We start from the raw sequence: 18,951 nt of genomic DNA, 5'->3' as shown, positions 1-18,951 counted from the left end.
GGACATGAATCAGAGAAGATGCACAGATACAGAGGATATGAAAGTGCACAGAGGGACATGAATCAGAGATGATGCACAGATGCAAAGGATATGAAAGTGCACAGAGGGACATTAATCAGAGATGATGCACAGATACAGAGGATATGAAAGTGCACAAAGGGGCATGAATCAGAGATGCACAGGTCCAGATGATATGAAAGTGCACAGAGGGACATGAATCAGAGATGCACAGGTACATAGGGTGTGACTGTGATGCTCAGGTACAGAGGGCATATGTGTTCAGAGAAGGATATGAGCCAATAATGCAGTAATACAGATGGTTGTGGAACCGTACAGGAACACAATTCAGTGATGATGCTACAGACAGTATGAGAGGAACATATAAAGATGGTGAATGAAGGTGTATGCGTGTCCAGAGAGGGAAGCTGGATAAGTGGTAGACATGTACAGAGGATGTGAAAGTGCACAGAGGGACATGAATCAGAGATGCACAGGTACAGAGGGTGTGACTGTGGTGCACAGCTACAGATGCCATATGTGCTCAGAGAGGGATATGATACAATAATGCACCAGCACAGGAGGTTGGAGCATCCATAGAGGAACAAAAATCAGTGAGGTAAATTAAGGTGTATGAGTGTCCACAGAGGGAAGCTGAATGAGTGGTACACAAGTACGGAGGGTGTGAGGTACACAGCGGGAGGACTGAGATTACATTTCTCGCTCTTTTGGTATCCATGCCTCCTGAGGGCTGCTTTAATATTGATAGGTATTTGGGTAACTGGGACCTTGGATGACGTTTATTGCTCAGGCACCAATGGAAATGATAGAAAGGTCTCATACAATAGCTTTTTTGTGCTAGAGTAGAAAATCTATTTATTTATTACGCACACTGCAGTTCATGTTTTGGATAGGTAAAGGACAAAATCTAGTGATTGTGGATGGAGTTCAAGTGTTTACACAATTGAATAATCAGCTTCTGTGGTGTGTCTTCGATAGTGTTCCAAGTAAATGTTTGATGAAAAACAGGCAAGGAAGTACATACATACCTAAAAAGCAAAAACTTGCTTTTCTGCTACCGAGGTATTCTCCAGTGGTTGTAGGACAGTGGAGTAACAATAAACTTGTCTGGTCTTCACAAACCAATGTCTCTCACTCTGCAGCTCTCCAAGTTGTCATGGCACTTTTTAAAAACTGATAGCTGGTTTAGAGTTTGGCAGATTTGACAGGTATCCCTTCCATGTTATAGCAAGTCTACTACATCCAAAGGCACTAGGAGTAAGGCGGACAGGATATGCGTCACACTTCTGACAAAGTAACTTGTCTTCCAAACTACGACCCCTTGCTTTCCTTTCCTAAACTACTACTTATGCATATTTTGTAAGTAATCTCCCTGGAAACCTGTCTGTTCTGTATGGCCCAATGCAAGCCATAGCTGTCTGTTGCTTTCCAGATCGCTATACAGGGTTCTCTTCTCCTCTTTCAATCAGTGGTCATTTACTCAGTCCCCAGAGAGGAGGCTGTAGTGAAAGTTGCCCTCTTTCCAGAAGGTTGGCAGTGGTAGTCCAAGTGTGATGTCCCCGCCTCAAGAAGTACTGTACCAGAGAGGGACCTGTATTAAAAGTGGCTCTCGTTCCAGAAAGTTAGCAGTGGTAGTCCGAGTGTGGTGGTCCTGCATCATGGAGTGCTACACCAGAGAGGAGGCTGTAGTGAAAGTTGCCCTCTTTCCAGAAGGTTGGCAGTGGTAGTCCAAGTGTAATGTCCCCACCTCAAGACGTACTGTACCAGAGAGGGACCTGTAGTAAAAGTGGCTCTCGTTCCAGAAAGTTAGCAGTGGTAGTCCGAGTGTGGTGGTCCTGCATCATGGAGTGCTACACCAGAGAGGAGGCTGTAGTGAAAGTTGCCCTCTTTCCAGAAGGTTGGCAGTGGTAGTCCAAGTGTGATGTCCCCACCTCAAGACGTACTGTACCAGAGAGGGACTTGTAGTAAAAGTGGCTCTCATTCCAGAAGGTCAGCAGTGGTAGTCCGAGTGTGGTAGTCCTGCATCATGGAGTGCTACATCAGAGAGCAGGCTGTAGTGAAAGTTGTCCTCTTTCCAGAAGGTTGGCAGTGGTAGTCCAAGTGTGATGTCCCCACCTCAAGAAGTACTGTACCAGAGAGGGACCTGTACTAAAAGTGGCTCTCGTTCCAGAAGGTTAGCAGTGGTAGTCCGAGTGTGGTGGTCCTGCATCATGAAGTGCTACACCAGAGAGGAGGCTGTAGTGAAAGTTGCCCTTTTTCCAGAAGGTTGGCAGTGGTAGTCCAAGTGTGATGTCCCTTCCTCAAGAAGTACTGTACCAGAGAGGGACCTGTAGTAAAAGTTGCTCTCGTTCCAGAAGGTCAGCAGTGGTAGTCCGAGTGTGGTGGTCCTGCATCATGGAGTGCTACACCAGAGAGGAGGCTGTAGTGAAAGTTGCCCTCTTTCCAGAAGGTTGGCAGTGGTAGTCCAAGTGTGATGTCCCTGCCTCAAGAAGTACTGTACCAGAGAGGGACCTGTAGTAAAAGTGGCTCTCGTTCCAGAAGGTCAGCAGTGAGAGTCCGAGTGTGATGGTCCTGCATCATGGAGTGCTACACCAGAGAGGAAGCTTTAGTGAAGTTGCCCTCTTTCCAGAAGGTTAGCAGTGGTAGTCCAAGGTTGATGGTCCCTGCCTCAAGGAGTACTGTGCCAGAGAGGGGGTTGTAGTAAAAGTTGCTTTCTTTCCAGAACGTTTGCAGTGATACTCTACGCTGGAGGATTCCCATCTCAAAGAATGCTATACCAGAGAGGAGGGTGTAGTGAAGGTTGTTCTCTTTTGAAAAGGTTGGCAGCGGTAGTCCAAGTGTAATGGTCCCGTCTCAAGGAATATTATACTAGAGAGGAGGCTGTAGCGAAATCTGCCCTCTTTACAGAAGACTGGCAGTGTGAGTTTCCCTGTATCAAGGAGTGCTAGGCAGGAGGCACGAGAAGAGGAAAATTGAAGTGAGTGTGATAGACAGCAAAGATGTTCAAGCACAAAAGTTGTGAGCATCATTGACACTTAGAGTGATGCCGTAGAAGCTCACTTATAGAAGGTTTCTGCCTCTGGGGTGCTGTCTGTATTGCTAAGGAAGTGAATTCCTTGGGTGAATTATTGTTGATACACCTCAACAAAGGTGATAAGGCTCATGTCTTAGGATCAGTAATGCAGTCAGAAAATATCTCTGTCTCATTCAGGGTATTCAGAGGCACTGGTAGAGAACCCTCCCCCCAACCACCCCACTGAGTGATGCTAGAATGCAGAACTAGGAAAGGAGTCAGTGTCTTGGCATTGGGAGCTCCACAACATGGGGAGCAGACAACGTTCCCCTAGCCCTGCCCCAGCATGCCCTGACGTCCCACCTTTACCTCCATTTCCTTACTGCCATGACCCTCCCGCTGATATCATCTGCCTGATCTGAGCAGGTGGAAAATGTCTAAGAGATTGTTCTCAGAATTGAGGAAAACGACATGGTGAAAGTATCTGGTATTCCCGGATCTGTATAATTATTTCCCATTCTATGGACAGGTCTGGTAATTGTCAGATTTTGTTGCAGGGATACTGGGCAGAATCAGAGATTGTGGTCTCCCAGTATCTCAACACCTAAATCCACCACATTCATAAAGGGCTAATGTAGACAGAGTCGGGTTTACCACATTTTGGTTGTGCATTAGAAGTGATCTATGCTTAGGCGGGCATGCACATGACTGTCCTGTATTTCTTTGCTGTCCTTTTTCAATCACTTAATTTATAAGGGGTGATCTTTAAGGTCTGGTGGGATCTTCACTCTTGTGGGTGTGGGGATGCTCCTAGCCCCATCAGAGCTTATGGAAAAACCTCCTTGAGAAGAACTGTCTTTGCTCTTGGAAATTCAATGGCTAGAGAACTTCCTCAGATGAGGATCCAGAGAATTTCAAACATATCTGCCTTGTAAACCTGGGTTTGAATTTGCCTAGATGGTTAGATCTAGAGCTGCTGGATCTGTGTGACTGACTGGGATTGTAGTAAACAGTGACAGCCTCTGCAGGTAGTCTGTGCCATTTTAATCATAGGCTTCGTTGATAAAACACAGATTCCTAAATTGTTTTCTGTACTCCACCAGGAGTCAGTGGACAGAGCTTAGAGTCTGTGAGCTTGACTTTACTCTGAATCAGATTTAGGCAAAGTCTAGGTGCTTGCTTCCGAATATTGTAGCTTTGATTACCAATTCCTTTTTAATTAATAATACCTGCAGAAACACATACTGGTGCATGGACCTCAATTATATGTTGTGCACATTTTATTGAACTCAACGATTAATGTGTGCAATAAAGACAGTGCCTTTAAAAATTAATTTCAGCAGGTTACCTAAGGAAAACGAGAAAAGGGACCAGTAACTATTCAAATAAATGCATGTTGGTGCAGAAAGCAGCAAAGTCTGCATCTTAGGACCCAGTTTTTAAAGCTCAACCTGTAAAGGCCTTTATATTTTAAATATTACATTTCATATCTGATCAGACATGATCAAAGCAATCTAGGTGAAATGAAATGGCTTGTCAGGTGATTTACATACAATGGTTGATCTGAAGAAGAGGAAAGCTTCTCTTACAGATATTCAATCAAACCTTTGTAGTCTTTATAACCAGATTTGACCTTTGGTACGAAGGAGAGATCTAAATCGAACAGAAGCCCAGTGAGCTTTACTTTCAGTGTCATTGGTGGTGTCTTCACCAGTGCTCTGTGCTAATTCAGTGTTGTTGTGTACTTCAGCAATAGAATGCCAGAGTTGGATCCATTCAAACAAAGGGCATTCTCCTTTATGCAGAATAAAACGCTTTTAAGAAACTGAATCTGATTTCCCAGTAGAGAAATCAATGTTGAACACAGATGGCGAGATGCAAAAGGGATGCAAAATGAATTTGTAATTTGAAATTGCAATTCTTCATCACAATGGAGTCAGATTTTCCCTGTCTTTACTTTGCTTACAACTGTAACTTACTGAAATGCTATAACCAATAGCCTACACTACTGCACCTTCAACAGAAAAAAAGTCTTGTTCTTTTTTAAACTTTTATGATTGCCTGGACTTACAATGTATTGTTCCGTTTATGTGATGTTTACATCTGAGTCCCTAGAATAATATCATCTCCCATGAGTATGCCTTGACTGTTTACTCTTGAGTGAAGTCGCAATAGTATCCGTTTCCTGTGATTCCAGGAACATATGCCAGTACTTATTGTAATGTTTGTTTAGTTGTCTGTTAGTTCCCTGGACCTGGAAATCTTTCTTGCCATTCCGTTTATTTACTTCCTCTTTTTCTTAGGTAAACTTTCTTCTTTTATTCTTTTTCTCCTCTTATGCTTTTCTTTTTCTCTCTCTTTTTCTCTTCATTGCTCCCTAAACCTTCCATGTCTGTCTTTTTCCCTCTTTCTTTCTCTTATCTTTACTGTCTTCTCTTATTCCTCACTCCCCTCTCACTTCTCTTTCATCCTCTCCATTTCCTTGCTCACTCCTTTCTTTCTCTCTCTCTCTTAATGTGCAGGAAAGCCACACTCATCCTCTCTCAGCTGGATGTTCTAAGCGGCTGGTGCAGTAGCCTTCTCCAGGAGCCCAAGATCACACTGCAGCGCACCACCCTCAAGTACCTGGCCTGCCGCTATAGCGAGATCAAACCACACGGGCTGAACTGGGCCGACCTCAGCCGGGACCTCAAGAAGACCTGTGAGGAGCAGACCTTGGCTGTCTATTACAATGACTATGGGCAAAGCAGAGACAACTAAGAAAAGTCCTAAGAATGGGGACCATTTCTGGACCCTGGCTGACGCTAGAACTCAGGTCCCACAGCAAGTTTTTGGTACATAAGACCACGGGACGCAGCCAAACTTAGGAATGTGAAATGTCTGGGCCTATGGAGTGTGGTGGAGCGGCGTCACACTGTTCGTCTCATTCCATCCAGCTCTGAAGGATCTGGTGGTTGCACGTGGTCTTGCAAAGCCTTCATCTACAAGACTGACATTACTAATGATTCTTTCATCCATAAGATCTTGCTCCCTGAGAGTGAGCAGCTACCATCCCTGAGAAGCAGTTAGATGATGGCCTACCTTGTCCAGCCTTGTAATGGGTGTCACATGAGAACTCATACGCCTTCTTCTTGTTTGCTTGTGCTGATTCAAAGCCTCATCAAATTAAACTCGGTTTTGCTCATTCCTTGAACCTCTTGAAGATCCCGGCATCGCATTTGGCCCATGAGGTGTCATATATCTCCCCAGTGTGAAGCCCACATTTCCTCTTTGCTCCTCACTTTTCCTGGTTTCCTGAACTTTCTTCCTGCATGGGGGTTCGGCCCAACTCTCCCACCCAGGAGGCTTTCTGGCAGTGAGAGCAGGCAGGTCTGCCATATCCTGGTTCTCACAGAGGTGGTCAACAACTGCTGGCGCTAGGGTGAACCATACTGTCAAGACAGGAGCTCCATCAGTGGTTTGATCATGTGTCTGCCCACAGGGGCAATACGGTGACCCAGTTCCCAGAATGCTGGCTCATATAGTGGCCCTGATCGGTATACATTGCCAAAAAATGTCGATAGCTTAGTGGTAGCTTGCACAGCCCCTCCAAATCTTTTGCATCTACCAGCAACTCCTGGGTAATTCCATTGAAAGAAAAGCTTGTAGTATGATTTCACCAGGAAGAGACTGTGGGGATCCCTCATTTGGGACCATGTTTCCCTTGTGAAAGAGTTAGTTTGATAGAGTGCATATCCTTTCACTTCTGCTCATAGTTCTCCAAGACAGGTCTAAAGGGAAAATCGAGGTCTGTTAGAACTTTGAGTTGGTAGGGGGGGTCTCCCAGGCAGGCTGCTCTGTTAGAAGAAGGAATTAGTTAAAATTGAAAGCTCCCTCTCTGTTTCACCACTGACATATGGTGTGATTTAAGGCAAGTTCAATCTCATCATACAGAGTGTTTTCAGCTGGGAAGAAAATATGTTGGGGAGCCTTCTGAGCTGTGGGCACATCATAGCCAGGTCCAGCTCCCTTGCATACCTGAGTGGCATTACTGAGACTAGTTCTATGTTTAATCTGTTCATCCCTGGAGAGTACATTTGAACTCCCAATAATCCCTCTCTCATTTGCTTCGTTATTTGAGGATATTGTGTTGCTACATTCCAGCTACTTTAACATTATACACCATTGTAATAGTGATACAGCCCATGAGACATCTGAAATTATGTTATCACCACTTTCCAAACTTCCCTTTGTAAACATCATAATGACCTCTGCCTCCAAGTTTTGATTGTCTTGATATGATGATTCCTTGATGAGTGGTGACCTCATCATTTGTAGGTTTTCTCAATGACCTTACTCCATTTATCCACTGAATATATTATCTTCCATGCACTATTGGAATACCAATGGCCTCTGTCCCTCAGTGGTGGAATCGGAATCTACTGCTTGCTTGTGATGATGTCCTAGCTACCCTCCTCTTGGCAATAACCACTAATGATCACTACTCATGACTACATTTTTTTTTGTTTGTTTTTAATAGCGCAAACCCAACACGAAGATATGAGATCTCTGTATATGAGCATAAGTTGCACTACAAACGGACACATTCATTTTTTGTTCGGCACAGGGAGATTTAGTGATTTGTCCAGAATCACAAGATGTTGAGCGTTCCAGCCAAGACTCGACCTGATTCCCCCGCTTCGAGTTCAACCTCTCTAGCCATTAGGCCACATCCTCTCATTATTATATGTACGTTAATCTTTCAAAATTGTTTTTTGTGTAGTGACATCATGATCCGATTCCATTTGCGCACTGACCAAGCCAGTTCTCTCTGCTCAGTTATACCATGATCGGATCATCTCTTCATTGAGGTCATGATCATGTTTCTGTACTGACAGCATGCAAGATCCAATTCTGCTTGTGCAATGATATCAAGGGCAGATTTTCTCTGTGCTCTTAGGTCGCAATCCACTTTATTTTTTGACAGCGTGATCCAGTTCTAGTTGTGCACTGACAATATGATCCGGTTTGCATCGTGCACTGATATTATGATCCACTTACCTTTCTAGAGGGACACTATGAGGCAGTTCTCATTGTGCACTAACAATGTCATGCCAATGCCTTTGGCGGCTGATTTACCGAGTTCCGTTTCCGCACTGATACCGCGATCAAATAATCTGCCTCCACTGACGTACTGATACTGTGATCGAATATTCTGGCTCCATTGACACAATGATCCATCGCTTCCCCTTTACTGCTCAACTCTCTCCCTGTGCGCACATCATTGCTCATTCTCTCCCTGCACTGACGTCTTTGCACTTTTTCTCCCTGTTCTACCTGGTTGTTGAAAGGAGGAAGACTGAGGATTTTTCCATCTCTGGCTTCTACCCTGCTGCTGGAAAAAGGAAAGGCGCCGCCCAGGTCCCCATCCATGTCCCACTCCCCTAGGACAAATCGTTGGTTTATCAAGGCAAACCCCGGTGCTCCTTGGCTGCCACAGCACTCCTGGCGCCTTGACCACAAAGGGGTTTAAGGGGCAGTGACAGACAGAAGACCCACAGTGCTCGTTACAAACGGCATGGGATGACAGCGAAGGGACATCACCTGTGCTTAGGGTAGGAAATACACTGCATGTGTTCATGCCAACCCAACACACTTTTCCAATGTTTTTAGAAATGATCAACAAATAGCCAACGTTGCTTTTACTTTTATGTACATGGGAAACTTTATTCTTATTGTACCAGTGACTTTCTTATTTTGGTGCCAGGCATGGTCATTGTGAGTGATTTCATAGTTATGCTCTCGCACCGGTTCCACAGAGATGGTGCTTTCTCTCGAGGAAAGAGAGAATTCAGCAACCTCAGTCTCAAGGTATGTTCTTTGAAAGTGAGAGTCTGAATGAGTGCTCTCTGAGAGTGAGAGTCTGAAGGAGCGCCCTCCGAGAGTGAGAGTCTGAATGAGTGCTCTCTGAGAGTGAGAGTCTGAAGGAGCGCCCTCTGAGAGTGAGAGTCTGAATGAGTGCTCTCTGAGAGTGAGAGTCTGAAGGAGCGCCCTCCGAGAGTGAGAGTCTGAAGGAGCGCTCTCTGAGAGTGAGAGTCTGAAGGAGCTCTCTCTGAGAGTGATAAAGAGTGCTCAGCTTCCAGGCACATCCAATCCTTGGCCTTGGTTGAATTTCTGATCAGTAAATGTGAGAGACAATTCAGGATTTAGACACACCAGGGTATTAGACTGAAGGGGCGCCTAGTAAGAGTGAGATAGAGATCAACTTCACCCACCAGTCTCAGTGTGGAGTGATCTCAAACGGTGTGGTAGAGTCCATCTTCCAGGAAAATTCGTCCCTCACCTTCCATCTGAAGGGTTCATCTCTGAATGTGAGAGCGAAGGTTCAGGTTTTAGACACTGTTGAAGCATCAGACGAGGTGCTGGTGAGTCTACAGACAGATTTTCACTTACTGACCAACAATTTTCTTTAAAACCCTTCTTTTCTTGAAGACAAACTCACTAACTCTGGTTGTTCTCAGCACACCCATAGCCACAACACCAGACTGCAGACTAAGGGGCATATTTCCGAGAGAAGTGGCGGAGCATGGCATTGGCCTCCTTGGCTTAACGACATGCCCCGCCTCTTCTGAAATGCAGGGCTGCACTGTATTTACAAGAATACGGTGCAGCCATGCGTTTCCCCCTGCGCTGGTGCTAATTTAGCCTCTTAGCACCAACGCAGGCACTCTTGCATCATAGTGCAAGGGTGTCTGCATTGCAGGGAAATGATTGTTTATGTGCAGGAAGGTGTGCTTTCCTGCACCTAAACAATCAGTAATAGCGCTTTGTAACTTCTGTGTATGCTACTTAATGCAGCATGCATAGAAGTTGCAAAACATCATTTTTTTCAATGAATGTTTATGTGCAGGAAGGGACACCTTCCTGCACATAAACAATCAATGATGTGTTGCTGTTTCTATGTGTGTTGCACAACACAGCACACATGGAAACATCAAAAACAAAGAGAAATAAAGCATTTCTCCTCGTTTCGCCTGTTTAAGACCAGGTTTTCCCTGTTCTTAATTTTGGCGCTGCCTCCTTTTTACGCCACCCTAGTAAATAGGGAGCAGCATCAAGATCAAAAGGTGTTGCGGTGGAACACCCACCGCAACACCCATTGCCCTCCCCTTTCAAGCTTAGTGTAGAGTGGAAGCGGGACTTATTAACGAGGCAGCGCTAAGCCACGTTAAGTGGCTTAATGCTGCGTTGTAAATAAGGCAAAGCCCCTATCGCCACCACAACATCTGATAAAGTGACGTTGTGGTGGCGATACGGGCTTGTAAATATGCCCCTAAGTACTGTAAAAAACTGAAAAATAAAACAAGGCAGCAGGCCTCTTCCATCTATGCACCTAGGATCTGTAACAACACACATATCAATTAGGATCACCCCAGTGCTGCTCCAGTTTAGGAAAGAATAGAAGACGCACTTCTTTAAATTACAGTACATCACAGTGCAATAAGTGTCCACAAATCAGCTACCCCTCCTATCACTTGTTTCATTTATGCTTCTCCTTGCTCAGTTTATAGTGATCTCCTGCCTTTTGGCTAGGTTCACGCGATAGAAATACCACATACATACATCCAAAAATCCCTTGTCTTGGCTTAAACCTACAGACCACGGAGGGTCGGTCCTTAACACTTTGCATCTCTGCAGGGGTTTCTCAGGAAACAAATGATTCTCTGAACTGTGCCCCAGCTTGTAAGAGCACTGTCCATGCATGGTGGAAGAGTGGAAGGTGAAAGGCTCTTCCCATTGTGATCTGGGAACCACCCCCACGTGTTAATAAAGCAAGTATATGAGGTATTATTTGGGGAGTGTACGGTGCTATTGGCCGGTATACACATCAAGATTAGCCAAAGCTCCTTAGGGTCAAAAATTCATTTTGAAAAAGATGAGAAAAGATTGTTTGCGATGGATTCCACTTGATATCCTTCCGCCTTAACTTCTTTCTATGGGAGCGGCATTCATTTCGCAAGTGGCTTCCAGGGTTAGTTGGCAACATTCTGTTCATTAGAAATAATCACAACACTTTACACATATACATATACATACATGTGGGTGGAAGATAAATGAGGGGGGCACTGGAATATAAACCTTCAATGTCATTGAGGGGTTCCCCTGCCATTCTAAATCAATATTAGGAAGTTCAAGAAGGTAGTGTTATTAATGTCTCCAGAACCCCAAGATAGCACAGGTTTGTAAAGTGCAAAGACCAACTATATGTATCGCAATCTTTAAGTAGGTTTAATAAAAAAGGGTTCATTTAAAGCAGAGCGTACTGCAGCAAAATATTGAAATAGAACTGTGTCTAAAGTTAGAGAGTAAAAATGTCGAATACATTTGTGGTCATAATAAACAATTACAAAGTGTATAGTGAAAGAAAATAACAATATATTTTTCGTTTTCAAATCAGCACCCAGGGTTTTCCCTGTTAGAGAAGAGTTAGAGGGTTTTTTTTCTTGCTTTTTAGTCTGCTATTTTGAAACCACATTTTACCTGCAACAGGGAAAGCTGTTAAAAGATGAGGTATGAAAATAAGGATCTTAAAAGAAACAATTGAATGAGCTAGTGAAATTAGTTGTACTTTAGGGAAAATGGGTTATTACAAAATTGAATTCAATATTAAAACATCCTTTTCATAAAATACCCAAAAACAATCAATAAAAAGCTTAAACTTGGAAAGTCCTGCTTTTATGAACTGCTGAACCACCAGTTTAAAGTGGCCATTAAAATATCACAAGTTTAATAGGTATTTAGAAACGTATTGGTGGCGTAAAAGAGAAAATTAAATATTCACATTCTAGTGACTTATTTGTATATAGCTCTTCACACCAGAATTTGCAACCTCTAAAATTACAGGTGTTGTAACCCAATTCAATAGTTTTCAATTTGCCAAATATATGTGGTATTTGTCGTCACAATTATTAAAAATATTAAACTTTAAAAGCTCCTAATCACCTTTGCAAACCCCTTTGTATGCAATAGAAGCACCCAAAGCGCCCTAACGTTATAAAACATGGGAAGGGGTCAGCACTGCAGCCTCTATGTTGAAATGGTTACTACAAATATTGATTCACCAAAATGTTCAGTTAAACTGTAAAGAATGGTGAAACGGGTTATTGAGAGAGTAAAATCAGCACAAAAGGGGCAGTGCTGGCGGGAAGGCTGATGTTCAGCAATTGAACATATTGAATATCGGCTCAGATTATTAACTGCGGATTTGATCTAGAGTTTTTAAAACTTCTAAAAATTGACTGATCTGTATGCCATTTTTGACTCACAGTTTACAATGGGACCTAAACAGGACGGTTATATATCTGAAGCTCAAACAGAAATTGTGCACTCATATTCCATTTGGAGAAGAATAGATGATTAATGAAATACAGTTCTCCTTGATCCCTTGTAAGCGACAGAAGGTGTAAATATTAACATTGCCTTACACAATCTCGAGAAATTTTGGACGAAAGTTCTACAGTTCTTCTTCTATTTCGTCTATCAACAGGAAGTGCTCTGGGTGAACACTTTGGGGCATATTTACAAGGGGGTAGCGCAACCAGAACGTCACTTTTAATTACGTTTCGGTGGTGGTATGCCTTTCTCCATGTTTACAAAGCAGTGTTAAGCCACTTTTGTGTACTAACACCACCTTGAAAATAAGTCCCCTTTACACGCATCATTTAGCGAGAAAGGGGCATGCAATTTGTGTTACTGTCTGCATTTCACACCAACACCCATTGCTCTTTGACGCTGCCCCAGATTTACACGGAGGTGTGAATCTGAGTAAGCGCAAAGAACTAACACCATGCAAAAGCAGGTGTTAGAATTGCGAAACAAGGAGAAATACTTTTATTTCTCCTCCTTTTTGCTTTTCCCACTTGTGCTGCATTCTGCAGCACACATAGGAAGAGCTAAATGCCATAAATGATTGTTCATGTGCAGGAAGGTGTCCCTTCCTGCACATAAACAATCATTAAATAATGACGATTTGCTACTTCTATGTGTGCTGCATGCAGCACTTGTGGAAAAAGCAAAGAGGCCCACCTCTGCGCTCCGACATTTTCTCGTAAATATGCCCCTTTGACTCACACACATGGTGTGGGTAATCAGATTCTCACTGCATAATGCATCCTTTTATAGTAAAAGCCAAGCATAACTTAACACACTGATTTAGCCTCTCATATTAATTGGCGGTAATTGGATTATTGCACATTTCTACTATTTCACTGTATTTTGAGATTTACATTGATACCACATAAAATCATGTGAACTTCTTGAGAGGGTACCACCAGCAAAGGCTAATGGGCGCAAGGAGAAGAATAATGTGGTAAAACATGCTGTATGTGGTGTACTCTGTTAATCATTATTTACTTGGTGATGCCAAATCCTGCAATAATATCATGTACAAATATTATTTCTCCATTTTACTTTGGCCATCAAATGTTGCACAGTGTTCTAAATGAACCCTAAATCAACAATAGTGTCACAGTTTAAGTTAAAAGACAGTTTAGTTTTCAAGCTGGTTTGACCACCAGATACCGGATTTCAGTGATGTAACACAAAAAAGAAAAGTGACAAAATATCTATTTTATTGTGCAGAGCACATCAGAGTTTCCCATGGACCCCGGTGCAGCCCTTTATTCAGGGATTTAAACGTAGAATCAGGTTTGGAACCTATCTGGGTATTTAAATTTTCGCTGAGGAATGCCCTTGAGTGTGACCACGACTCCAGAACTTGACCTTAGGTCTGGAGTAGGCAGACACTACATTTCAGACCAGGTGGAGGCTAGCGCATTGTTCATAGAAAACATATACATTAGCTTGGAGATTAAAATGTCACCCAGAGTCGACAATAACAGCAAAAAATACCCATTGGTTGATCATACTTGCTTGGAGGAAACACTGGGGCATATCAGCAACACCCGGCGATAATTATCGCTCAGCGCTCTTAGCGTGAGGATAATTATCGCCGGCTAGCGTTGATTTTTATCACTGAGATAGCGTGCTATTAGCAACGCTTATCTCAATAGCGATAAAAATCTAAACGCTAACAGGCTAACGTGAGATTATCGCTGGAAACCCAGCGATAATCACACGTTACCTTGTTGATGGGGACAGGCAAACTTAGCCATGATATCCTCCTTCCATAGGATATCATGGCTAAGTCTGAAAAATAGCAGACGTGAAAAAGCAGCGTTAACCGCGGTTAGCGCTGCTTTTTTTGTCTCTAACAGGGTTAGCGACATTCTTGATAATAGGAGAAATGTCGCTTAGCGACATTTCTCCTATTATTTTACTCTGGAACGCCCCCTTTGCATCTCATTAGAGATGCAAGCGGAAGCGTAGAGTAAAAGGGTGCTAACATGCAAATTTGCGTGTTAGCACCCTGTTGTTGAGAGGGCGCTAGTTTTATCTCTGCTTTTTTGGCTTTTAAAGACAAAAAAGCAGAGATAAAGGCCTTGTTGATATGCCCCACTGTTACTTAGATACTGAGGTATGGAAAAACGTTTCTGTCTTTGTCTTCTTCAAGAAGAGAATCTTAAATCAGGACTCAGAGTATGAGAAGTAAGTCCTATGCGAAGGATCTGTGCAAGGTCATTCACTGTTGATGTGGCTTAACGCCTTCAGAGGAGCTGCCTTCCCTCAGGGCGTTTGTCAAACCACTTTGTAGAATAGAGAGTGACAAGGAGCTGGCATCCAATTTGTCACATGCTGCATCAAAGGGCAGTAATATTGTCAATTGCAGAATTGGTACTGTGTTCAATAAATATTTTATGTAATTCTTGCTGGGACAAGCACAGGCATACGTGCTCAGAAAGACATAGAGCACAGAAAAATCCCGAATATACTAAAATATACCAACACACAAAGAAACATCTTGTCACAGTATGCAAAGTCATAAACAAATAAATGTAAAAAACATACATTCAGAAATACCTTCACAAAACACACAATTAGCAAAAAGCATGCAGACGTACATAGGTATACCTACACCACAACCACACACTCACTAAAAAACAAAATGAAAGCACATACACACACACATGCACAAATAGACTCACCTAGACGCATAACACACAATCACCAAAACACAATCATTAAAATATACGTGCTGACACACCTCTACGTAAAACAATACAATCACCATGCACAATCCCCCAAAAACAAACCTGAAAACACACATGTAGATGCAACCAACTTGTGCACAAAGGCCCACATCCAGAAACTCATCTCCACTCACACAACACACATACAAATTCATGCAAAAAAACAAAACACATTTCTCAGATGGGCTTATAGCTTCATTTACCAGGCACATCAGAATTTGGTGGTCAGTGTTAATGAGGGCCCTGGTTAATTTAGCTTCTGCAGCATGTACGGATTATGCAGATACTGATTGTATGATTGTGAAGAGAAGTGTTGTTTGTGCTAGCAAAGGAGAGGGTACTTGTGCTATGTTCTGGGCAAAGTACACGGTCACCTGGGAGCAGGTACAGTTTTGTCATTCAGCGTTACTGAGTCTCTGTAGTCATGATCGTGAGCAAACAGTCAATAAAAGTTGAGATTTCAGATGTTTCCTGAAAAGTAGACTGTGATCTAATAGCTAGGTGGATGGAATTCCAGGTCTGGGGACCTGTACCCCTAGGGTTCTGCCCCTACGTCGTTGTTTGAAATTCCCCCTTTCGTTTTCCTGCTGGTTGATCTGAGGTTCCTCAATAGGATATTCTGGAGAGTCACCTTCTACACAAGACCTGTGCTTTTTTTCCACAATACCTCCTGCATGGTGCACAAGACTGTAAATTGGGTTTAGTAGTGATCCGGATACAATGGGGTGCTTTGCCTGAGGGTTTCATATGCACACTTCTTTGATTAGAGTGCTTGTCTCAGCAGCTGGATCTGCAAGTGTTTTAGTCTGACTTATTTGGAAATGATTGTGCTTGCCAGGTCCATTGTGTGGTATGCTCTGCGAAGTGGTAGGACTTTGTTGACTAGAAGAAGTTGGATGCTGGTACCATTAATCTCTGCCTTTCCCAGTCCAGATGGAGTAGGTTTGATTCAAAGACTGTGCCTATATTTCCGAGCTGTAAGTGATGCACCCAAGGGTGGAGGCAACTGGAAATGGATTGCCTAATCCCACTCACCATAAACCATCAGATTTTCTTATGTGGAACCATTTAAGTGTGGAACCTTTCCCCTCATCCAATGACATATTGTTTTAGGCACTCTGTGTTGTCAATTTGTTTTCTGTATCATCATGTAGTTTTGTATTTGGATCTTAATCGAGGTTTCTGTTCTCCCTTGGATCTGAATTCTGATTCACCAGATGATGTTGGTCCACATCCTAACTTTTTTTTGAGGATTTTGCTTGGGTGAAACAGATTTGGGATTTGCATGTAGTTGGCCAGGACCTCATGGCCTGCCTGCTAGAGGTGGGTGGGATCTCTCCGCTTGTGTGGTGAGATGTTGATGAGCTGTTAATGTCCCGGGCTTGTGTGTGCCAGTTTTCTTTGATGGAGGATCTTGAGATGGGCTCTGCATGCAGTGTGAGTGTCTTGATCTTGTTTGATAATTTGATCAAAACCTCTATTTTTACCAGCCTCAATGCATAGAAAATTGTTTCCAGGATAGATGAGGGTTTGGGGCATGGAGAATGAACTGGATTGTTTGTTAAGGGCTCTCAACGTTTGTGAAGAGTGTAAGTAGTTCATCAAGAGGTGGAGAAAGAGGCTTTCTTTTGACTTCCCTGTTATTCTGATACTGACAGATTTTAATTATCTGACTGGATCAAATAGCAGATTGTTTGTCATTTCTTTGTAATGACCATGCCTGAGCATTTCCAATTGTGTTCTGTTCATGTCAGTATTGGATCACCTCCACTGCTGTTCATTGGTAAAATCAACTTAATGTTTCCTCTTTCAATCTCTGGGTCTGGACCTGCATCTTCACTGGAGCTGCAGCTTCAAATTACCACTCCATCTTTCACTGTCCACAAACTGGCCTGATATTTGGGCATGTGCAAAGACCCACCCCCAGCAGGTCAGTAGAGTGTGTGACTACACATGCTTCGCATCGTTTTGCCCTCTCCCAGATAACACCCACAGTGGGGCACTGTGTGCCTCGCTATAGACACCTTGCATGTCTCTGAGCCTGTGTGGGCAATATGGTGCAGGAGAGAAGATGAACCCCAATTTGTATGGGGCCAGGCCTCCATGCAAGTGATGGCACCCCTCCTTCACACTGCAAAGGTGCTAAATGCCAAATGTGGGTCTGTACACTGGGCATTAGAGAAGGAGACTTCAGAAGAGTCTGAGGCAGCTTCTGTTATATGGAAGTAAACTTTTTTGCAAACAGCAAGCACATATATCCACTGCATTCCCTGGAGCACCTTTGTCATTCAACCTCAGGCACTTGGGAATCTGTCAAGCATGTTGCCCTCCTACACTGCCGAGTCTGTCAAGACTTAAGTATGTGAGTACTGGTGATTCTCTTCCACATCTCCCTCTCATGGCCTTGGCTGCCCACTGTGCCCACACTCAGTGGCCCACAGTTTCCTCTGAGACTGATGTAAGTAGTTGCTGAAAGGATCTGAATACTTGGGAGCTCTTTTCTGATGAGAAAAGTCTTCCAATAAATTGCCAATGTTGAGTGATGAACTTCTTAAGAAGCTAAAACATTGGACTTAGGTGCGGGCTTGAGTGACTGCTAGGTAATTTCGTGCATACTCCTAGACCAGGGTAGGAAGTTCTCAATGCCTGAGGAATGAATATTTATTTTTCTTCACCTCCCCGAAAAGCGTTTAGGAAGTTCTTGAGTCCTTGGGGATGACAATGAAATCTCCTTCATACGCCCACATGCAGGTTAGGAGGTTTATAAGTCCTTAGGCACGACTATGGAAAGTCTTTCTGACCACATATACATGTAGGAGGTTCTTGAGGCCTCAGGGGTGACTATAGAATCTCTCCACACTGCCAAACACAGGCTAGGAAGTGCTTGAGGGTTTAACAATGATTAACTGCTCTCCGCCATACCGCCAAACGCAAGTCAGGAAGTTCTTGAAGCCTTGGGGACAATTAGGATGTCTCCTCCTTGCAGCCAAATGCAGGTTACGAAGTCCTTACGGCCTTAGGATGAGAAGATACATCCAGACGGTGCCCATATTGTTGCCAAAAATTGCCCTTTTTTAAAGAAAGTTGGGGTGAGGGCACTAAGCGAAAACAAAAGAGAGCAAGAGTATGGTGATCTGTGTCAGGAGGCAGTGTTTCTTTGCAATATCTTTAACTTTTTTTTAGCTTATTCTGTAAATGTACAAAATCTTTCAGCTACCCGTTTGTGCAACTATTTAATATTGTTATGGTTCGACCATGTTTTATTCTTGTTAATTTGTATGATACTGACTTTGGTATTCTATGTTCCTTTAAAACTACTGTAAAAAATGAATGTCAAAAATTAATCTGACCGTTAGATTGTGGAGAAAAACAATGGTTTGTAATCAGGAATCAGTATTACTAAAAAAATATTTAAAATGTAAAATAACTAATATTAAAATTAATATTACTAATTTCATGGCTGGAAGTATTTTTCATTGCGTTTGTATGTACTCTGTTTGGGTCCTAGGAGAACATTGGAGTTGATTGAGAGTTTGGTTTGATTATATTCAGGCTCCATGACTTGTATGCATATTTAAAAATAAATGGGGAGAAAGCAACCAAAGAGGATCAGTTAGAAACCTGAGTATCAGAAAGTAGGCCAAGCCTGGCTTGGCTGAGAAATCAGTAAGAAAACAAGCATTGGCAAAGACAAAGGGTGTGACTTACTTTGATGTCACATGTATGTCTGTTATATACTCAGGACCTCATTTATGAAAAGTGATGCATCACTGGGCAAAAACAGTGATGCGT

At 43.0% G+C, this 18,951-nt stretch overlaps 1 protein-coding gene across 2 annotated transcripts in view; it reads left to right on the top strand.

Moving 5' to 3' along the window:
* Positions 1-18,597, top strand: part of ASTN1 (astrotactin 1) — a 636,055-nt gene extending 617,458 nt beyond the window's left edge. For both annotated transcript variants that reach the window (XM_085601605.1, XM_085601604.1), the window contains one exon: positions 5,554-18,597. In XM_085601605.1, the coding sequence (XP_085457731.1) occupies positions 5,554-5,791 (238 nt within the window). In that variant the 3' untranslated portion in view covers positions 5,792-18,597. The remainder of the gene's footprint in view (positions 1-5,553) is intronic.
* The last annotated feature ends 354 nt before the right edge of the window (positions 18,598-18,951 follow it).

The sequence above is a fragment of the Triturus cristatus genome, chromosome 4_2 (assembly GCF_964204655.1).
Source record: "Triturus cristatus chromosome 4_2, aTriCri1.1, whole genome shotgun sequence".
Lineage (NCBI taxonomy): Eukaryota > Metazoa > Chordata > Amphibia > Caudata > Salamandridae > Triturus > Triturus cristatus.
Note: the sequence above shows the minus strand (reverse complement) of the source record. Positions and strands in the feature narration are given on the sequence as shown.